This window comes from Carcharhinus amblyrhynchos, chromosome 19 (genome assembly GCF_965287045.1).
Source record: "Carcharhinus amblyrhynchos chromosome 19, sCarAmb.v2.hapA, whole genome shotgun sequence".
Classification (NCBI taxonomy): Eukaryota; Metazoa; Chordata; class Chondrichthyes; order Carcharhiniformes; family Carcharhinidae; genus Carcharhinus; species Carcharhinus amblyrhynchos.
In genome coordinates, this window is record NC_137342.1 from 49,667,133 (window position 1) to 49,686,815 (window position 19,683).

General features: G+C 46.4%; 1 protein-coding gene across 7 annotated transcripts in view; it reads right to left on the reverse strand.

Annotated features, from left to right (window-relative positions):
• Positions 1-19,683, reverse strand: part of frmd4a (FERM domain containing 4A) — a 613,918-nt gene that overhangs the window by 39,250 nt on the left and 554,985 nt on the right. For all 7 annotated transcript variants that reach the window (XM_080207761.1, XM_080207763.1, XM_080207759.1 and 4 more), the window contains exons 15-16: positions 7,958-8,091; positions 6,982-7,104 (exon numbers count right to left, since the gene is read on the reverse strand). In XM_080207761.1, coding sequence (XP_080063887.1) covers positions 6,982-7,104; positions 7,958-8,091 — 257 coding nt within the window. The remainder of the gene's footprint in view (positions 1-6,981; positions 7,105-7,957; positions 8,092-19,683) is intronic.

Below are 19,683 nucleotides of genomic sequence, written 5' to 3' on the forward strand. Positions count from 1 at the left end.
GACACTAAGGGTCAATTTAGCACGGCCAATGCCCCTAACCAGCACATCTTTGGAGTGTGGGAGGAACCCGGAGGAAACCCATGCAGACACGGGGCTCAACATTTCAGAGGTCTAATATTATTCATGCAGGAATGTAACATTGTTAACATCCAAAGATGTGCGGGTTAGGTTGATTGGCACTGCTAAGGAATTGCCCCTTAGTGTCCAGGGATGTGTAGGTTAGAGGGGATTAGTGAGTATAATATGTGGGGATATGGGGGTAGGGCCTGGGTGGGATTGTGTTCGGTGCAGACTCGATGGGCCAAAGGGCCTCTTTCTGCACTGTAGAGTTCGATGTTCTATATTCTAGAACCTCAGAACAGGTGTGTCTGTTGTGATTGAGAGAGAGGTAGTTCCAATACGCTATCCCTCGGCTGCATTCTGTTAAATACACAGCAGTAATGACCGCTAATCTGGAGTAGGAATGAGAGAGATACGGCTGAAACACTCGTCCTGTTGGCCCGCACTGCTCAATGTTGAAATATGAACGGAAATGCATTTTGGGAAACTGTTCTCTCTTGGACATTGTTTTCTTTTCCTTTCAAAACAGCTTGTACTGGCATCTGAAACTCTACAGATGACAGCAGTGTCTAAAAATACCACAGGTTTGGCATCTGTTCTCCTCTCCTGGGCACTGCAGACAGTCTACATCCACATCACCGTCCAAAACTAATACTGACCAAGGTCCTCTGAGGCAAAGCTCATACATTCAGTAAAGATGCCATACGTCAGATCCAAGGGCTACAGAAGGGGCAACGCTACTGTTATTCCCCCAAAACAGGCTGTTTGTTCAGTGGATACAAATATGCTAAAGCCCACGGCCTAGTTTTTCCACCATAAAATGCTTAAAAGCATTCCTCTCTTCCTCTCCCTTCCTTTGATCTCCTTACCTAAGGAAGGACACATTGTTTGCCAAGAGGGAATCTAGTGACGGTTCACTTGACTGGACCCCAGTACGAGGAGATTGTGCTATGAGGGGAGAGAGTAGGCCAGGGCCAAATCCCCTGGAGTTTCGAAGATTGGGAGATGAGCTAATTAAATCACAGAAAATTCTGGAAGGGCTTTTTGGGGCAGATGCAGAGAAAGTGTTTTCCCTGGGGCAGCACGGTGTTGAGCACTGCGGCCTCACAGAGCCAGGGACCCGGGTTCAATCCCCAGCTTGAGTCACTGTCTGTGTGGAGTTTCCTCCGGAAGCTCCAGTTTCCTCCCATGCTCCGAAGATGTGCAGGTTAGGTGGATTGGCCATGCTAAATTTTCCCTTAGTGTCAGGGGAACTAGCTGGGGTAAATGCATGGGGTTATGGGGCGTTAGGGCCTGGGTGAGAATGTGGTCAGTACAGATTTAGAATCCCTACAGTGCAGAAGGAGGCCATTCGGCCCATCTGGTCTGCATCGATCACAATCCCACCCAGGCCCTATCCCCATAATCCCATGCATTTACGCTAACTAGTCCCCCTGATATGAAGGGGTAATTTAGCATGGCCAATCCACCTAACCCGCACTGAGGAAATCGGTGTGCCTGGAGCAAACCCATGCAGACACGGGGAGAACGTACAAACTTCACACAGACAGTGACCCAAGTTGGGATTTGAATCTGGGACCCTGGCGCTGTGAGTCAGCAGTGCTAACTACTGTGCTAACGTGCGGCCCACTTGATGGGCTGAATGGCCTCCTTCTACACTGTAAGGTTCAATGATTGGTTGGGAAGTTTAGAACACATGGGTCACAGTCTGAGGATTGGATATTTGGGGGTCTGTGATTTGGTAAAATTTGTCAAAGGGCTGTGAATCCTTGGAACTCTCTCCCCAGGTGATCTGTGGATTCTGTACCATTGAGGATATTGAAGAGTGGGATCAATTGATTTTTGGGCACTGAGGGGATTGAGGAAGATGGGGTTGAGATAGATCTTTTGAATGGTAGAACAGGTTTGAAGGGCCAAATGGCCTTTTCCAGATCCTATTTCTTATGTTCTTATTCTGAAGCAGGTGACTCCTGTTCAGGCACTGGGTACCACTCCCATACTTCACACAATTGGTCATTCCCCATGTCTGAGACCAGGCAGTGTGTGGTTGCAAGTTGGACCAGATAGTTTTCTATTCACGCCCTCATCTGCATTATTTTATATTCATTCATTGTGAAATGAGGGTCGCCAGTCACATAAATCGACAGGTTTCCAGAGATTTAAGATATCAGGGGATATGGGGATAGTATGGGAAAACAGCGCTGAGATTGAAGATTGGCCATGACTGGCAGAGCAGGATCAAGGGGCTGAATGGCCTACTGTGCCGTCACTGTTGTCCTAGACAAGCACAGCAATCAACTTTCACACAGCAAGCTCTCATACGGCAACGATGTGTGAGTGCCTCTGTTTCAGTGGCGACTGAATGACGGGTAAATGTTGGCTAGGACATTGGGAAGACTCTACTCTGTTTTCTTGTGCCAATGGGATCTTTTACACCTTGAGAGACAAGAGGGTTCGGGTTTCAGCAACGTAATCTCAAAGACAAAACCTGAGACAGAGCAGCATTCCCTCATCAATGTGTTGAAATCTCAGCCTGGATTATGTGCTCAAATCCGAGAATGGGACTTGAACTTTCAGCCTTGTGGCTTGGAGCTGACCCTAAGCAAACATTTCAGACTGAACTGTGCTATTAACCACACACACAAACATCCATGGTGTTGCCATGTCCCACAAACTGTTTTCTGCTCCCTGACTCCAGAACGAAAAGACATCGTGCAATATTACAGCACAGGAGGCTATTCAGCCCATCGAAACTGTGCCAGATCTTTCATGGGATAACCCAGTTAGTCCCACTCTGCCTCCCTTCCCCATTTCCTGCTATTATTTGTCCAATTCTCTTTTGCATTTTGCTGTTTACGCTCAATGTCTAACCATAAGGTCATAAGACATCAGAGCAGAATTAGGCCACTCGGCCCATCATGTTTGCTCTGCCATTCAATCATGCCTGATATTTTTCTCATCCCCATCCACCTTCCTTTTCCCCATAACCCCTGATCCCCTTATTAATCAAGAACCTACCTGTCTCTGTCTGAGAGACACTCAAAGACCCGGCCTCCACAGCCTTCTGCGGCAAAGAGTTCCACAGATTCACCACTCTCTGGCTGAAGAAATTCCTCCTCATCTCTGTTTTAAAGGATTGTCCCTTTAGCCTGAGGTTGTGCCCTCTGGTTCTAGTTTTTCCTGCTAGTGGAAACATCCTCTCCACATCCACTCTATCCAGGCCTTGCAGTATCCTGTAAGTTTCAATAAGATCCCCCCTCACCCTCCTAAACTCATTTTGTAACACATCTTTCCACAAATTGACTTTTTCCTTAAGCCATTAGATGAAATATGTGCCCTCTGATTATCCATCTTCCAGCCAATGGAAATCCTCTCTCTTTATCAACTCCATCCTTTGTGATTCTAAATTCCTCCGCTCAATCTCCTCTTAACCTTCTCTGTTCTCAGGGAAACCCACAGCAGAGTATCTTCCCTTATAGCTAATCTCACTTTGCTAACCTGTCTTTGTTAACTGGATGTGGATAATAAGAGAAGGCTGTCTCTGTGAAAGAGTGAGTGAGACACGTGAGCTGCAGAACTGATAACCACAGACCCAGAAACAAAGCAGCTACTGTTAGTTCAGACTCTGCCAAACTGGTCCACCAGCACGGAGACAGCTAATGTCTGCCACTTTCTGCCAGGGAGTGGGGCGCAAGGGATGAAGGGTTAGAACGTAGAACACTACAGCACAAACAGGCCCTTCGGCCCACAAGTTACGCCAATCATATCCCTACCTACCAGGCCTGTCTATAACCCTCAATCCCATTAAATCCCATGTACTCATCCAGAAGTTTCTTAAAAGTCCCCAATGAGTTCGTCTCCACCACCACCGACAGCAGCCGATTCCACTCACTCACCACCCTCTGAGTGAAAAACTTACCCCTAACATCTCCTCTGTACCTGCTCCCCAGCACCTTAAACCTCTGTCCTCTCATAGCGACCATTTCAGCCCTGGGAAATAGCCTCTGAGAATCCACCCTATCTATTCCTCTCAACATTTTATAAACCTCTATCAGGTCGCCTCTCAACCTTCGTCTCTCCAGGGAGAAGAGCCCTAGCTCCCTCAACCTATCCTCATAAGGCATGCCTCCCAATCCAGGCAACATCCTTGTAAATCTAAATAGAGTTATGGGGAGAAGGTAGGAGAATGGGGATGAGAATCATATCAGCCATGATGGAATGGCGGAGCAGACTTGGTGGGCCGAATGGCCTAATTCTGCTCCTATATCTTATGGTCTTTCAATCAATGGTTTCAGGAATACTCCCAAAGATTGTCCCTTCATGACCTCTGACATGCACTCCTGTCATGTCCCACTCCGTCGTACCCCATCCATCATGGCCCACCCTGTCAGAGAAGCACTGACTTGCCCTTTTGCACCTTGGAGGTTAGTGCTAAGCGGTTCTCACTCTCTCACTCGCCCTCGCAATCTATGGTACCTGGACCACATTTCAAGGGACCAGTAGTGATTTGCAACATGTGACTTCCCGCTGGTGAGTCTGGGGGAGAACATTCCGGGGGAGGGGGGGGAGTTGATTGCACGGCAAACTCGCTAATGAGACTGAAACACAGTCAATCTCCTGCTAAATCAGCCTCGCTCCCTTTCTGGGCGCGATTGCTTGGTGTTGGGTGTTGGATTGTTGGGTGTTGGATTGCTTGGTGTTGGGCACCAAGCCTGTGCTTAGGCCTGCACAAAATTCTCTGGGATTGGCGCGATCTGCGCCAGGCGCGGCGAGACTGGAAAATCACGGCCACGACGTTCCTCTCCCCACACCGGCACCCGACACATCACCCTACCACCCACCCCTCCCCCGTAAAATTATTCAGAAATAAAAATGAACTCGGCTCAATGGAAATACACAGCGAGTGAGATTTTCCAGCTGCGCTTGCCCCAAGACCAGAAAATTCTACTCGAGGTTAATGGACCTTCACGTGGCCCACTCCCCTCACTCGCGACCATCCCCGTGGCGGGCGGAACGTGAAACTTCTGTCCAATTTGTTTTTCTGTTTTGGCGAGCTGATTTGGAGAAATATCCCTCTGTGGTTGTTGGGGACGACACAGGAACTGGACTTTGACGCCATCAGCAGAGACTGCCCGCGTGCTCAGACAGATAATCACTGACACTTTGCCACTCACTGCTCACCATTCAGTTACCCAATAGGATGAAATGCTGAACAGTGCAGATCTTAAAACTCCGCAGCGGCCAAAGAAAATAAAACATTCCCCAGAAAAGCTCAAACTGCAATTGCATCGGTTGTGTCCCATCTGTATTCAAAAATTCCTCCTTCCCCCTGTGAGTTTGTCTGGCTCACATTCTAAGCAGCTCTTTAGCTATCAGTTCAGGGGAGATTGGCACCATCAGTCACACTGCTTTAACATCAAAAGTCTACAAAAACATTGCGCACTTTTAGCATTCTGTGTTCGTTTCTAAGCAATTGAGCTTTGATAATAACACTGGTTGCAATTGGACAGCTGGCAAACCTGGCACAGCCTGTACCCCTGCCTTTGTTAACTCTATATTTCACTATTCCAATGCACCGTGAGGCTCTGAGCATTTTCCACTCTCCGTAAACTTGAGGTTATCCGAAACTCTGCTGCCTGGGTCCTAACTCACCCCAGGTCCCATTCACCTCTCATCCCTGTGCCCTACATCAGCTCCCGTTTAAGCAGCGCCTTGATTCAAAAATTAGATTTAGACGAGACTTGAATTTAGATTCCAGCCTATGCTACAAAACATCTGGATTACTGGTCTAATGACATGACCATTATGCTACTGCCTTCTCCAACTGACAAGGTAATAGAGAAGGTGGAGAAGTTTATACCCTCAGCCATTACGCACAATATACCATTACCAGGGAGAGGCAGAGGGTATAAACTTAAGGGTTCACCTGCAGATTATGTTACCGATTGCAAAGTGGTGAAATGAGTTAATGCAGAGAATGCAAAGCAATGACCTCATAGGAAGGGAGCCTCCAGGCAACAGCAATCATAACATGTAACAAATTTATGTTCAGCTTGAAAGTGAGAAGGGTGGGTCTAAGATAAGCATTTTAAACCTGAACAGAGCTAGCTATTGAAGGCAGAGTGGGTTAAAGTGAACTGGGAAAACAGATTAAAAAGTGTAACAGTAGAGATGCAGTGGCAGACTTTTAAGGAGCTAAGTAATAACTCTCGTCAAAGATTTATCTCAATGGGAAAGAAAGAATCCTTTGAGAAGGATGCATCATCCGTGGCAAAATAAGGAAGTTAAGGGTAGTATCAAATTGAAAAAAAAGTTGTACAAATACTATGATTCTATGATTCAAATTAGCAAAGGTTTGATAAGTTAGAAAACTGGATAGATTTTAAGAACCAGTGAAAACAATAAAGAGAGAATTCAGAGAATGAGAGAAAGCTAGCTAGAAAAGGAAAATTGATAGTAAGAAATTCTACAAATAATTAAATAAGAGAGACTAAAAGTTGAGGGGAACTTTTCTCTTAGAGAGTGGTTAGCCTTGGAATTCTCTTTCGCAGAGAGTGGTGGAGGCTGAGTCATTGAATATATTCAAGTCTGAGTTAGACTTGTTCTCTCATTGATCTGTGACACATTATGTGGGAGACAACCAGCGATGGGAGTTCTGCGAAGGTTTTACTTTTCCAATGATTGGAGAAGGCCTGTTCAGAAACAAGGGGGACAAAGGTCACTGGGGAGCAGACAGGAAGCCGGAGATAAGACCACAACCAGATTAGCCATGATCTTATCGAACGGTGGTGCAGAGTGGAAGGGCCAAATGGCCTACTTCTGCTCCTAACTCCTACATCCCTTTGAGAAAAGTGAGCGAAGACTGAAGTGGAGTGAATAGTCTTTTACTGAGCTGTAGATTCTGTGTAACTCCAGGTTTACCTCTCCCTTGGGCATGATCTTCTGCTCATCCAGTTTAAAGGAGGTACCTATCCTACGCCGGACAGTGGGTGGCTGCTCCCCAGGGTCTAAAGGATATTCCTTTGGCAACTTTCCCGTGAGTTCCTGCAAACGCAATAAAAAGACATAGAAATAGAGAGGAAACATTGGGAACAATTTACACTACACAGCAGCCCATTCTGCCCACTCTGTCGGTTACCCAGTCTAACCCCACCTCCCAGCTTCCAGTCTATAGATTGCCCCAACTTGAGGCTGCTGGGGTTTTACTGACCAGCGTGAGTGTTAATTGTTCACAGCTCGAGGAACATGCTTGTGATTGTCCTAGACAGGCTGCAAAGTTTCATCTTCGCCTGAATATTGTCACAGGGAAGAGTCTGGCAGAATCTGGTACCCACAGGACATGCCAACCTCGCTGCCTTACTGACTACATTTACTGCTGCTCGATTCAGAGGGAAAAGACAATTTTGCTCAGTGAATCACAGAATCACACAGTGCAGGAGGTCATTTGGCCCATTGAGTCTGCACCGTCTCTCACCGAGTTTCTTACCCAGGCCCTATGTAACCTCATGTATTTACCTCGCTAATCCCCCAACCTACACATCTTGGGCCATCAAGGGGCAATTTAGCATGGCCAAGCACCTCACCCGCCTGTCCTTCAGACTGTGGGAGGAAACTGGAGCACGCGGAGGAAACCCACATAGACATGGGGAGAATGTGCAGACTCCACACAGACAGTGACCCGAGGCTGGAATTGAACCCAGGTTTCTGGTGATGTGAGGCAGCAGCGCTAACTACTCTGCTACCATGCCGGCCACTCATCAGTTAATGAGCCAATTGATGTTCGATTATGCCGATCCTCAGGCCCACATCCCTATCTTTTCACTCTATCTGACTGTCTCTACTTCCGAGGAGTTTCTATGCGGGATCAGGAGCTGGAGTGCCCCAAAGCTCAGCTTACCGCCTCTCTCAGACACAGCTTCTTCAGTTCCTCCAATCTTACTCGTAGAGTCTCCTCCAGAGCGTCCTGGCGAGATTTCAGGGCAGCCAACATGTCCTTCTTGGCAGACTGAGAGCTGTCTGACTCCTGGGACCCTGTGAACAGACAAATCATTGACTACAGCCACTAAGAGTGGACATGCCAAGAGGAATAAAAGACATTTTAAATGGATTAATACCATAATGAAGCACTTTTATTAACAGAAAATTGCTCCATTACAAAAGCAAGAGAATGATAAGAAAGCGAGAGGGACTACATTAATGGATGATTATTTCTTGTATTAATCATATTGTGAAATGGAAAAGCGAGGGATTGGTGATTTTGAGCATTTGCTGCTGGATGCTACACCTCGGGAGTTGTTTTAGGTCACACTCATTCTGTCAGATAAACTTTTGTGAAGGTTTTCACTTTTATTCAGGGATTTTTTCATTCTCTCCCTCCGGAGGGGTTTGGCTTAATTGACACTGGGGCTATGCCCAATATCTGCCCACGTGCCTGATCTCCATTCCTGCACCCAGCATCAGTGGATCATTGATTATTGAGACACCCTCTTTAAGTCAGCCTGTTCCCATAAAGAGATGGGATGGTGGAGGGGTGGGGGTCACTTATTAGCAATCATGGCTAAGAAATGCTGGCTAATTCCTCCCTCCCCCCCTCCTCCTCTGCCTGTTTAACCCATGGGCACCAAAGCCAATTGTAGGACACAGGTAACAGGAGCGTGAGGAGGCCATTCAGCCCTTCAAACCTGCTCTGCCACTCAACAAGATCTTGGTTGATCTACTACCTCAACTCCACCTTCCCCCACACAACCTCAATATCCCTTAATTTCCTTTGGATCTAAACATCTATTTGCTCATTGACTCAACAACCAAAACTCTCTGGGGTGGAGAATTCCAAAAATTCACAATCCTCTGAGTGAAAACATTTCTCCTCATCTCAATCCTGACCATGAGATTATGAGCCCTGAGATTATGAGTTCTTGGGCTCTCCAGTCAGGGAGGGACAGCCTCTCAACATCCACCCGGCCAAAGCCTCCACATGATCTAAGTTTCAATGATATTACCTCTCATTCTTTCAAACATCAGAAAGCACAGACTCATTGTACTCAATCTCTCAGTGTGGATAACTATCACATCGCAGGGATCAGGCTAATGAACCTTTGCTGCATCTCGTCCAAATACATCATTCCTCTTATAAGGAGACTGAGATTGTACATGGTCCAGGTTCAGTCTATGAAACTGCAGCAAGACTTCTTTACTCTTCTCCAATCCACTTGCAATAGCTATCTTACCATTTGCCTTCCTAATTGCTATGCCCGCAGACTAACTTCCTATGACTTGTAACGATTTCTCAATTCCACTGAATGCCATTCATAAGTGTCTGTCTCTTACTGTTCTAGTAGTCAATGACTGACATAGAAGAATCATAGAATCTCTATGATGCAGAAGGGGGCCATTCGGCCCACTGAGACAGAACTGACAACAATTCCACCCAGGCCCTATCCCCATGTATTCCTGCTAACCCCTGACACTAAGGGGTAATTTAGCATTGTCTATCCACCTACCCTCACATCTTTGGACCGTGGGAAGAATTTGGAGCACCCAGAGGAAACCCATGCAGACGTGGGGAGAATGTGCAAACTCCACACACACACACACACACACACACACACACAGTCACCCAAGGCTGGAATCGAACCTGGGTCCCTGGCGCTGTGAGGCAGCAGTGCTAACCACTGTGCCACCTTGTCATCCTCTAACCACTGTCACCCTCATAGCTGTACAACCCTCAGATCTTGCTGCTTGTATGATTTAATTCCACACCAAGCAACTAATGTGTCAGAGAAGGGGTAAATTTGAACGTCTACAGAATGACTTGACACCAAAAGGAAGTATTTGTTATTATGGATTATACAGACTTGATAATGAGACAAAATATTCTTGCATTTTTTAAACTCAGCTTTAGAGCTTTAGGTAGAGTTTTCACTAGGGTATGTGAATAACATCAGTGCATCAGGTCAGAACTGGCCTACTCACAGAATTAGATCGGGGAGTTTTACTAAAATCTAGCCATGTTACTCCAAACCATTCCGATTGAATTAGCCTGTCTCAGGACCCGCCCACTGAACTGGCCACATGACCAGGTACCAACTGGAAGAATCATTCCTTGTGTTGTTTTTGTGAACTCTTCAAATTCAACACATTTTCTGAGTTGCTCAAGCACCGAGCACCATTTTCAAAGACTTTTCACATCAAAAAATACTTGGGGCAGGATTTTACAGCCTCACTCGACCTGAGACTGGAAAATCCTGCCCGTGGTTAAGGGGTATTTCCATTGTCCACCCCTCGCCCGTTCCAATTCCATGGTGGGCAGGGTGTTAGAATGCTGCAGAGTATATTTGAAGAAATTGACCAGCTAAAATGGTAAGTAAATTGGTAGAGTTTTACTAAGTCATTTTCAATGATTTTAGTTACTAACAGATGGCCAACAGGATAACCTGTTAAAAATTACTGGTCAGAATTTTCACCCTGGTTGGATTTTCCAGTCCCGTTGCAATGAACGAGATTTGACTGAGCACCAAATTCTCCGTCCCCGCTTGCAGTGGGCTTGGAGAGGAATGGGTGAAAATTCCAGCCATCATTTTCACTGGCAAATCAATCCTCAGCTGTTAAAGTTTCACCAGGTTCCTGCTCATGAATATATGAGGGAACGTTTTTCTGGAACAACTGTATTCCATTGTTGCTCTGATTGGTTCATGGAATGTTTTCCTTTTGCGATTTTTCAAGTAAAATTTCAGCGGACTCTTTGGAAACGAAACGTAACCAAGTGCGGTTTCGGGGCAATTTCCTCATCTGCTTGCTCCTAGTGGAAACTCTACTTCTGGATTTCTGAAGCTGTGTGTCATTCGAATGGCCGAGTCAAGTTAGTTTCCCCCGTTTCCTGTTGTTGTGAAAACGCAGTGAAAAGCAGGGATCGCTGCACCTGCCCTGAGAGCGAGGATGTTAGTGGTAGGGTTGGAAGGAAATGCTGAGGAAACAATGGCAATTGAACTCTGGCTACGTTCTGCCCAAGCAATGTTAAAGGAATGCACAATGGAAGTCTGGTTCAAAATCTAATCTACTAAACTAACAGTTTCTAATCGCCACCCCCACCCACAATTCAACAAACCTTTCTTACAGGCCTTCTTACGTGCTATGTGAAAGAAATAAAAGAAAAATCTGAAACTGTTGAAAACTCGGAACAGTGCACCGTTCAAATCAGCACTAAATCACACGCAGAAACCTCCGACAGGACAAGAATCTTATAACAGTGTCAATAAACGGGCTCATAGGATCAGACAGAAAATTAAGCATGAAATGCAAGTGCCTGCTTTCAACATCAGTTCTAACAGCTGTGAAATGAACTCCGCGAAACTGCATTCCAGTTGATTCGTCAATCGCATTTCCCAGTGTGTTCAGAGTGAATGCTCTGATGGGTTTTGCAATGAATGGAAGCTAGGGCACTGACTGAAATAGAAAGCAGAGTCTTCCGTCCGCCATCACAAGCAAGCTGATAGCTTCAGCTTTCAAATCCAGAACTGTTCCCTCCGTCACCTGCTGGCTTTATTTCAGTCTGGCCTCTTCCTTTGCATTAACTCTTGCTTGCTTTAGCCAACTGGATTGCTCCCTTCCGTCACACCCGTGTCTTATTCAACATTAGCAAGTGTTTATCTAAGTGTTCCTGGATTCCTGCAATGATGGAGAGCCCCTGTACCTGAGGAAGGATGTTCTTGTTCTGGAGCGAGTGCAGCAAAGGTTTACTGGGATGAATCCTGGGAAGGTGGGACTGACATATGAGGGAAGGTTAAGTCTGTTCGGGGTTTATTCGCTGGAGTTCATAAAAAGGGGGAAGGGGGTGAGGTCCTATAGAAATCAGTAAACTTCTAACAGAACTAGACAGGGGAGATGCAAGAAAGGATGTTCCTGATGGCGGGGGAGTCCAGAACCTGGGAATAAGGATAAGGAGCAAACCTTTTAGGATAGAGAGTAGGAGAAATTTCTTCATCCAGCAAGTGGTGAGCCAGTGGAATTTGCTACCACAATAAGCAGTTGAGGGCAAAACAAAGTATGTTTTCAAGGAGCAGTTAGATATAACACGTGGGATAAAGGAAATCAAAAGATATGGGGAAAGGTGGGACCAGGTGATTGAGCTGGAGATCAGTCTCGATCATAATAAATGGTACAGCAGGATCAAAGGGCCGAATGGCCTCCTCCTCCTATTTCCTATATTTTCATGGCAGGAATTCTCCGTCCTTGCCCGTGACTGGGATTTTCCAGTCCTGCTGCAGGTGATAGAGATTTGGCTGAGCTCCAAATTCTCTGTCCTCGCTGGCAGTGGGGTGTACGAGATCGGAGAATCCGGGCTGATGTTCCTATCTAACTGCTGAAGCTTTTATCCAGCCCGCCTCCCCGCCACACACCGTCTGCCCTCATCCTGGAGTCACCCGGCCTGACAGCCAGGGAACGCCGCCCAGCCCTGAGCAAAATCCTGACCTCCGGGGTTACTTCCTCCTGGGTTTGCGGAGCTGGGAAATATCCTGACCACGCACTCCCGATCCCGGAGTGAAAATCCAGGACTGGTTCTCCATGTAGCTAACATTTTTTATTCTTTATTCCAATTCAATCCAATCAAGTCCAATTCAGAATCCCAACAAGTTGGGACATTCCCGATCCAAGCTGACAGGACAGGGCTCCCACCTCCTGTCTTGGGCTTGATCTACATGATCCAAGCTGATTGGAGTAGGTGTAGCTTCTCCTCCAAGGCTTGATCTCATTTGCATCTTAGCCGAAAGGCCGAGATGTTGCTTTTAAAAATTGCTTCAAATGAAGCTAAAATATAACCTGATGACTTCAACCAAGTGCAGCATGTCGATAGTACACTTGATGTTAGCCAAAAGGCTGCGACTTTAGTGAATGTTACAATGCTGAACTTTCTGGAGACTCTGAAAAGCTGATAGTCTCCTAATCTCATGAGCCTTATCGTCTCAGCTGTGGTTCCATTGTTGCACTCTGGCTCCTGAACCGCCAGGTTCCAGATTCAAAACCCCCACGCCAGGGTTTAGAAACAATAATCAGGGCTAGTGTTCCAGCGCAGTACCAAGGGAGCGCAGCACTGCTAGGCATTAAACTGAGGCCCCCATCACTTGTTCAGGTGGGTGTGAAGGATTCCATGGCGTTATTTAGGAATTATTATTTGGAGTTGGCTCGATCACTCTCTATCCAACAGCCAACATCACAAAAAGCAGATTTATCTGCTCGATAGCACATGTGGGAGTTCACTGAGAGCAAATTGGCCATGGTGATTTCTACAACAGTGACAGTACTTCAAAAACATTTCTTCATTGACTGCAAAGGGTGGCACAGCGGTTAGCACTGCTGCCTCACAGTGCGAGGGACCTGGGTACGATTCTTGGCTTGGGTCACTGTCTGTGCAGAGCCTGCACATTCTCCCCGTGTCTGCGTGGGTTTCCTCCAGGTGCTCCAGTTTCCTCCCACAGTCTGAAAGACATGCTGGTTAGGTGCACTGGCCATGCTAAATGCTCCCTCAGTGTACCTGAGCAGGTGCTGGAGTGTGGCAACTGGGGGATTTTCACAGTAACTTCATTGCAGTGTTAATGTAAGCCTACTTGTGGCACTAATCAATAAATTTTAAACTGGATGTATGATGGTTTTGAAAAGCACAATTTAAATGCTTTTTTTAAAGGATCATAGAATCTCTACAATGTAGAAGGAGGCCATTCAGCCCATTAAGTTTACACTGACTACAATCCCACACAGGTCCCACTCCCGTAACCCAACATAACCCCTTGCTAATCCCCTGACACTAAAGGGGCAATTTAACATGGCCAATCAACCTATCCCACACATCTTTGGACTGTGGGAGGAAACTGGAGCTGGTCTTTCTTTCCCTCAGGAAACAATCAAATGCAAGTTCATTCCCAAATTTAAAATCTATCCTTAAGTTTAAATAAAATGTTCATAATGGAATGTAGCAATTTAGAGAAGCAGACATTGATAAATTCAATAGCTTTGTCTGTAACAGCATAAGAGAGAAAATAACACTGCGGAAATCAGGGGCTGATCGAATTCATTCAAGGCCCATTGCTCTGAAAGCTGCCAGCAGTGTGGCTCAGGGAATGCAAGTGTCAAACAAACATTACATTCCAGCTGGTCAATTCCATTCTCCCATCTGGTTACAATGAGTGGAGTAACAGGTCAACAGAGCCAATCACACATCTGTATAAAACATCAGTAATACATGATAACAGCATCTGTGTACTATCCTCTTTAGGCCACCAAAGCTCATGTTATTTAAGACTTACTTCCTCCCAGTGTACAGTTCCAGTTTGCGAGGCGGCCAATCCAGGGATGGTAAAAACAGTCTCAGTCAGCGTGGCTTCTGAGATGGGCAAGTGGTAGCCGACCAAATCCAGTAATGTTTTACGTTTGAAGTTAATTTACCAGTGTCACAAGTAGGCTTACATTAACACTGCAATGAAGTTACTGTGAAAATCCCCTAGTTGCCACACTCTGGCGCCTGTTCAGATACACTGAGGGAGAATTTAGCATGAACAATGCACCTAACCAGCACACCTTTTAGACTGTGGGAGGAAACAGGAGCACCCGGAGGAAACCCACGAAGACACGGGGAGAACGTGCAAACTCCATACAGACAGTGACCCAAGCTGGGAATCAAACCCGGATCCCTGGGGCTACGAGGGAGCAGTGCTAACCACTGTGCATCTGTACTGCTCTCAAATGCCACTGATACGTGGGCATAAACACTGACACCTCACTGGCACAATGCCAATTCCTAAACTACCTCTACTGGGCTGGAAGAAATATTCCTCTGTTGTTTGCTGGAAGGTTGCAGGCTCTCATTCCACTCTCCCTCAACTCTTCCTGTCTCCTGATATGGTGGCTGCGATTCTCCCAGTTTTAGAGGTTTACAGCATAAAACTTCAGCGCAACTTGAGGGAGTTAAGAAGGGCTAGAAGAGGGCATGAGATGACTTTGGCTGATAGGATTAAGGAGAATCCTAAGGCGTTCTATAGGTATGTCAAGAACAGAAGGTTGGTTAGGGCAAGATTAGGGCCAGTTACAGACAGTAGGGGGAAATTGTGTGTGGAACCGGAAGAGATTGGAGAGGCATTGAACCATTATTTCTCTTCGGTGTTCACGCAGGACGATATGAATGTAGCTGAGGAGGTCACTGGGATGAAGGGGTGTAAAATAGAAAGTATTGTAGTTGATACAGAGGATGTGTTGGATATTCTAGATGGGTTGAAAATAGATAAGTCCCCTGGTCCAGACGGGATTTACCCTAGGATTCTATGGGAGGCAAGAGAGGTGATTGCAGAGCCACTGGCTCTGATCTTCAGGTCGTCGTTGGTCTCTGGTATAGTACCGGAAGATTGGAGGACAGCGAATGTTGTCCCATTGTTTAAGAAGGGGAGCAGAGACTTCCCTGGGAATTACAGACCAGTGAGTCTTACTTCTGTAGTGGGCAAGGTTTTAGAAAGAATTATTACGGATAGGATTTATAGTTATTTGGAGAGTAATGTATTGATTAGAGATAGTCAGCATGGTTTTGTAGCGGGAAGGTCGTGCCTTACTAACCTTATTGAGTTCTTTGAGAAGGTGACCAAAGAGGTGGATAGGGGTAAGGCAGTAGACGTGGTATATATGGATTTTAGTAAGGCGTTTGATAAGGTTCACCATGGTATGCTTCTGCAGAAAATGCAGATGTATGGGATTGGTGGTAATTTAGGTACTTGGATCAGGAATTGGTTAGCAGATAGGAGACAGAGGGTGGTGGTTGATGGTAATTATTCATCATGGAGTTCGGTTACGAGTGGTGTGCCTCAGGGATCTGTTTTGGGGCCACTGCTGTTTGTAATCTTTATTAATGATCTGGATGAGGGTATAGTTGGGTGGATTAGTAAGTTTGCTGATGACACCAAAGTCGGAGGTGTGGTAGATTGTGAGGAAGGGTGTCGAAGTTTGCAGGGTGACTTGGACAGGTTGTAGAGCTGGGCCGCGAGGTGGCGGATGGAGTTTAATGCGGAGAAGTGTGAGGTAATCCATTTCGGTAGGAATAACAGATGTGTTGAGTATAGGGCTAACGGGAGGACTTTGAATAGAGTGGAGGAGCAGAGGGATCTAGGTGTATGTGTACATAGATCCCTGAAAGTTGGGAATCAAGTAGATAAGGTTGTTAAGAAGGCGTACGGTGTCTTGGCGTTTATTGGTAGGGGGATTGAATTTAGGAGTCGCAGCGTCATGTTGCAACTGTACACAACTCTGGTGCGGCCGCACTTGGAGTACTGTGTGCAGTTCTGGTCCCCACATTACAGGAAGGATGTGGAGGCTTTGGAGAGGGTGCAGAGGAGGTTTACCAGGATGTTGCCTGGTATGCAGGGGAGGTCCTATGAGGAGAGACTGAGGGATTTGGGGTTGTTTTCACTGGAAAGAAGGCGGCTAAGAGGGGATCTTATAGAAACATATAAGATGATTAGGGGTTTAGATAGGGTGGATGGTGAAAGCCTGTTTCCTCGGATGGAGAAATCTAGCACGAGGGGGCATGGCTTTAAATTAAGGGGGGGTAGTTATAGGACGGATGTCAGGGGCAGGTTCTTTACCCAGAGGGTGGTGAGGGACTGGAATGCCCTGCCTGCTGCAGTTGTAAATGCGCCTAGTTTGGGGGCGTTTAAGAGATTGGTGGATAGGTTTATGGACGAAAAGGGATTGGTTTAGATTAGTGGGTCAATGTTTTTTTTTTAAAAATAAGACTGGTCGGCGCAACATTGTGGGCCGAAGGGCCTGTTCCGCGCTGTAATGTTCTATGTTCTATGTTCTATGCTGCCCCTTTTTAACCTACACGCTAGTCCGTGTTTGGCTCATATCCCTCAATACTCATCGTACCCAGGTAACTGTCTAAATGCTTTTTAGAAGACAAAATTGTACCGACCTCTACTATCACCACTGGCAGCTTGTTCCAGGCACTCACCTCTGTATGAAAAAATTGCCCCTCTGGACCCTTTTGTATCTCTCCTCTCTCACCTTAAACCTCTGCCCTCTAGTTTTAGACTCCCCTACCTTTGGGAAAAGATATTGACTATCCAGCTGATCTGTACCCCGCATCATTTTATAGACCTCTATAAGATCAGCCCTCAGCCTCCTACGCTCCAGAGAAAAATTAGCCTCCTCTTATAACTCAAACCATCAAGTCCCGGTAGCATCCTAGTAAATCTGGGATTTGTTTTAGGTTTTGTTCCAAGTGCTTCCACCAGCAGGAAAACTGGAGTGTTTTGCCAATGTAAATATATGTACAAAGCCTACCCAGTTTCACAGAGATCGTTTTTAAAGGGTGCCCCAATCACCCAGCGTATTGTGAGGCCCATCCCTTCCTCGACCCGCGCAGATAAGGGGAGCATCCCCTAATCTTTCCAACAACAGGGGCAACCTCCGTCCCACCAGCAATATCCACGTCACCTCACCCCGCAGCACACAGGCACGAGTGACCCGAACACCACCCGCCCCCAGTCGGAGGCCTGACCCCCACCCCAACAAGGGAGCAAAAGAGACCCTCCAAAATGGGGGCAGCAAGGTCCTGTCCCCTTTCAAGTCCTCCTCTTGGCAATGGGTTTAAAAAGTCAGCCAAGGTCTTCAGATCAAAAAACAAGCCTGTTTATAAACACTGTGGTTAAGAACAAGGATGTCTATAAACTCTATGGTTAGAAAAGAGGGAGTGAAAGCTCCTGCTTGCTGTTTAATGACCTAGACCTGTCAATCAGAACAAGTCTATTTATAACACTGCTGCTGGAAAAGGGAAAGCACTTGAGATGTATTCAACCATGAAGGGAAACAAAAACAAATCACAAGTAACTGCCTTGATCTTTCAGTCAAGAGATATTTAAAGGTATTGGAGCACGAAATGGAATGTAAGCAAAGCATTTCAAAGCACTTGAGCTTTCCAGGAAGGCTCAGAAACTGGAAAAAATGCAGTGTAGAACAATGAGGCTGAGTGAGCAGCTGTGGTGAAAAGAGGAGGTATTTAAGGTTTACTGGATTGTTTTATCTGCTTTGGAGCTGTCAATCAGAGCAGTTCAAAATGCAGCACTTGTGGCTCATTCAGGCTGAAAAAGGGAACCTCCCGAGTGAAACTGACATCTCCTGTCAGTCAGAGGTCTTCAAAGGGTCTGCTCACAGTTTGGACTTCTGAGAGAGAGCAAGAACAATGCCTTGTTGAGAATGGAATATTGCAGTGACCTTGATAGTTTCATGTGCCCAGGATTATGGATGGAAAAGTGACCAGGCCACTTTGAAGGTTTCACATCACACAGACAAGAATGAAGATTTTTAATAAAAAGCTGCCTGTGATCACCATGCTAAGAACGGCCTCTACTTGTCCCATGGGGCAGTCTAGTCATGAGACCCCCACTCCAGGGGACAGTCCCAAAGTCAACCCATTCCCTCCAGCTTGAGCCCACCTGACCCACAGGTACTTTGGGAGACCTTCCCTCTGCAGCCTGGCAGCAGCTGGAGCAGAATGGGAGGCCAGAGCAGCCGGTCTCAAACCCGTTAACACAGAAATCCGACTGAATCGGTATTCATCAGATTCCCGCCTACTCTGGGCAGGAAACTCACTGGGCAAGGAGATTCCCAACTGGTTTGAAACCTGGTGAGAATCCCGGCTTTGCCCTAATGCCTGATTGAGCGTGCCATTGCGATTCCCATCAGGGGCTGGTGACTCCGGGAAATCCCTCGCTCCCCGGGTCTTTCTACTGGAGTTAAAATAGCAAGATATTCTTTCATACGAGAGTGTCATAAAAATTCAAGTTGTCCTAATGTGATAATGCAGCCAAGTTTAACACTCCACACCGCAGTGTGGAAGTGAAGATACGGACAGAGGGAGTGGAAAAAGAGAGATTGGTTTTTGAGTAGAAAGAAAATAAAACCAGTTACTTCATCAAGCAATAAGCAAATCTCCTAACTGTGCCCTGTGAATGTTATTAGTTAACTTTGGAGAGTGGGAAGCACAGAAGCATCTTTCTGCTCGTCCCACAACCAGTCTCAGCTCCACATAAACTGCCTTCGCTTCAGGGAATCCAATATTTCCAATTCAGGTCAACTCTCAATTCAAATTTCAAACCTCACTGGGAAATGTTACAGAAAGGACAACTGGGAGAGGAAAGAATGACTTGCATTTCTATAGCACCTTTCAAGGTGGCACAGTGGGCTAGCACTGCTGCCTCACAGCACCAGGGACTCGGGTTCGATTCCCAGCTTGGGTCACTGTCTGTGTGGAGTTTGCATGTTCTCCCCGTGTCTGCGTGGGTTTCCTCCCACAGTCCAAAAGACGTGCTGGTTAGGTGCACTGGCTGTGCTAAATTCTTCCTCAGTGTACCCGAACAGGTGCTGGAGTGTGGCCACTAGGGAATTTTCATTGCAGTGTGAATGTAAGCCTACTTGTGACTAATAAATAAATAAACTCAGATCACAGGATGGGCCAAAGCGCTGTACAGCTAAATGAAACATGCTTCAAGTGCAGTTGCAGTTGATTGAAACGCAGCAGCCAATTTGTGCACAGCAAGCTCCCACAACCAGCACAGCAAGATTGACCAATCTGTTTTGGTGGTGTTGGTG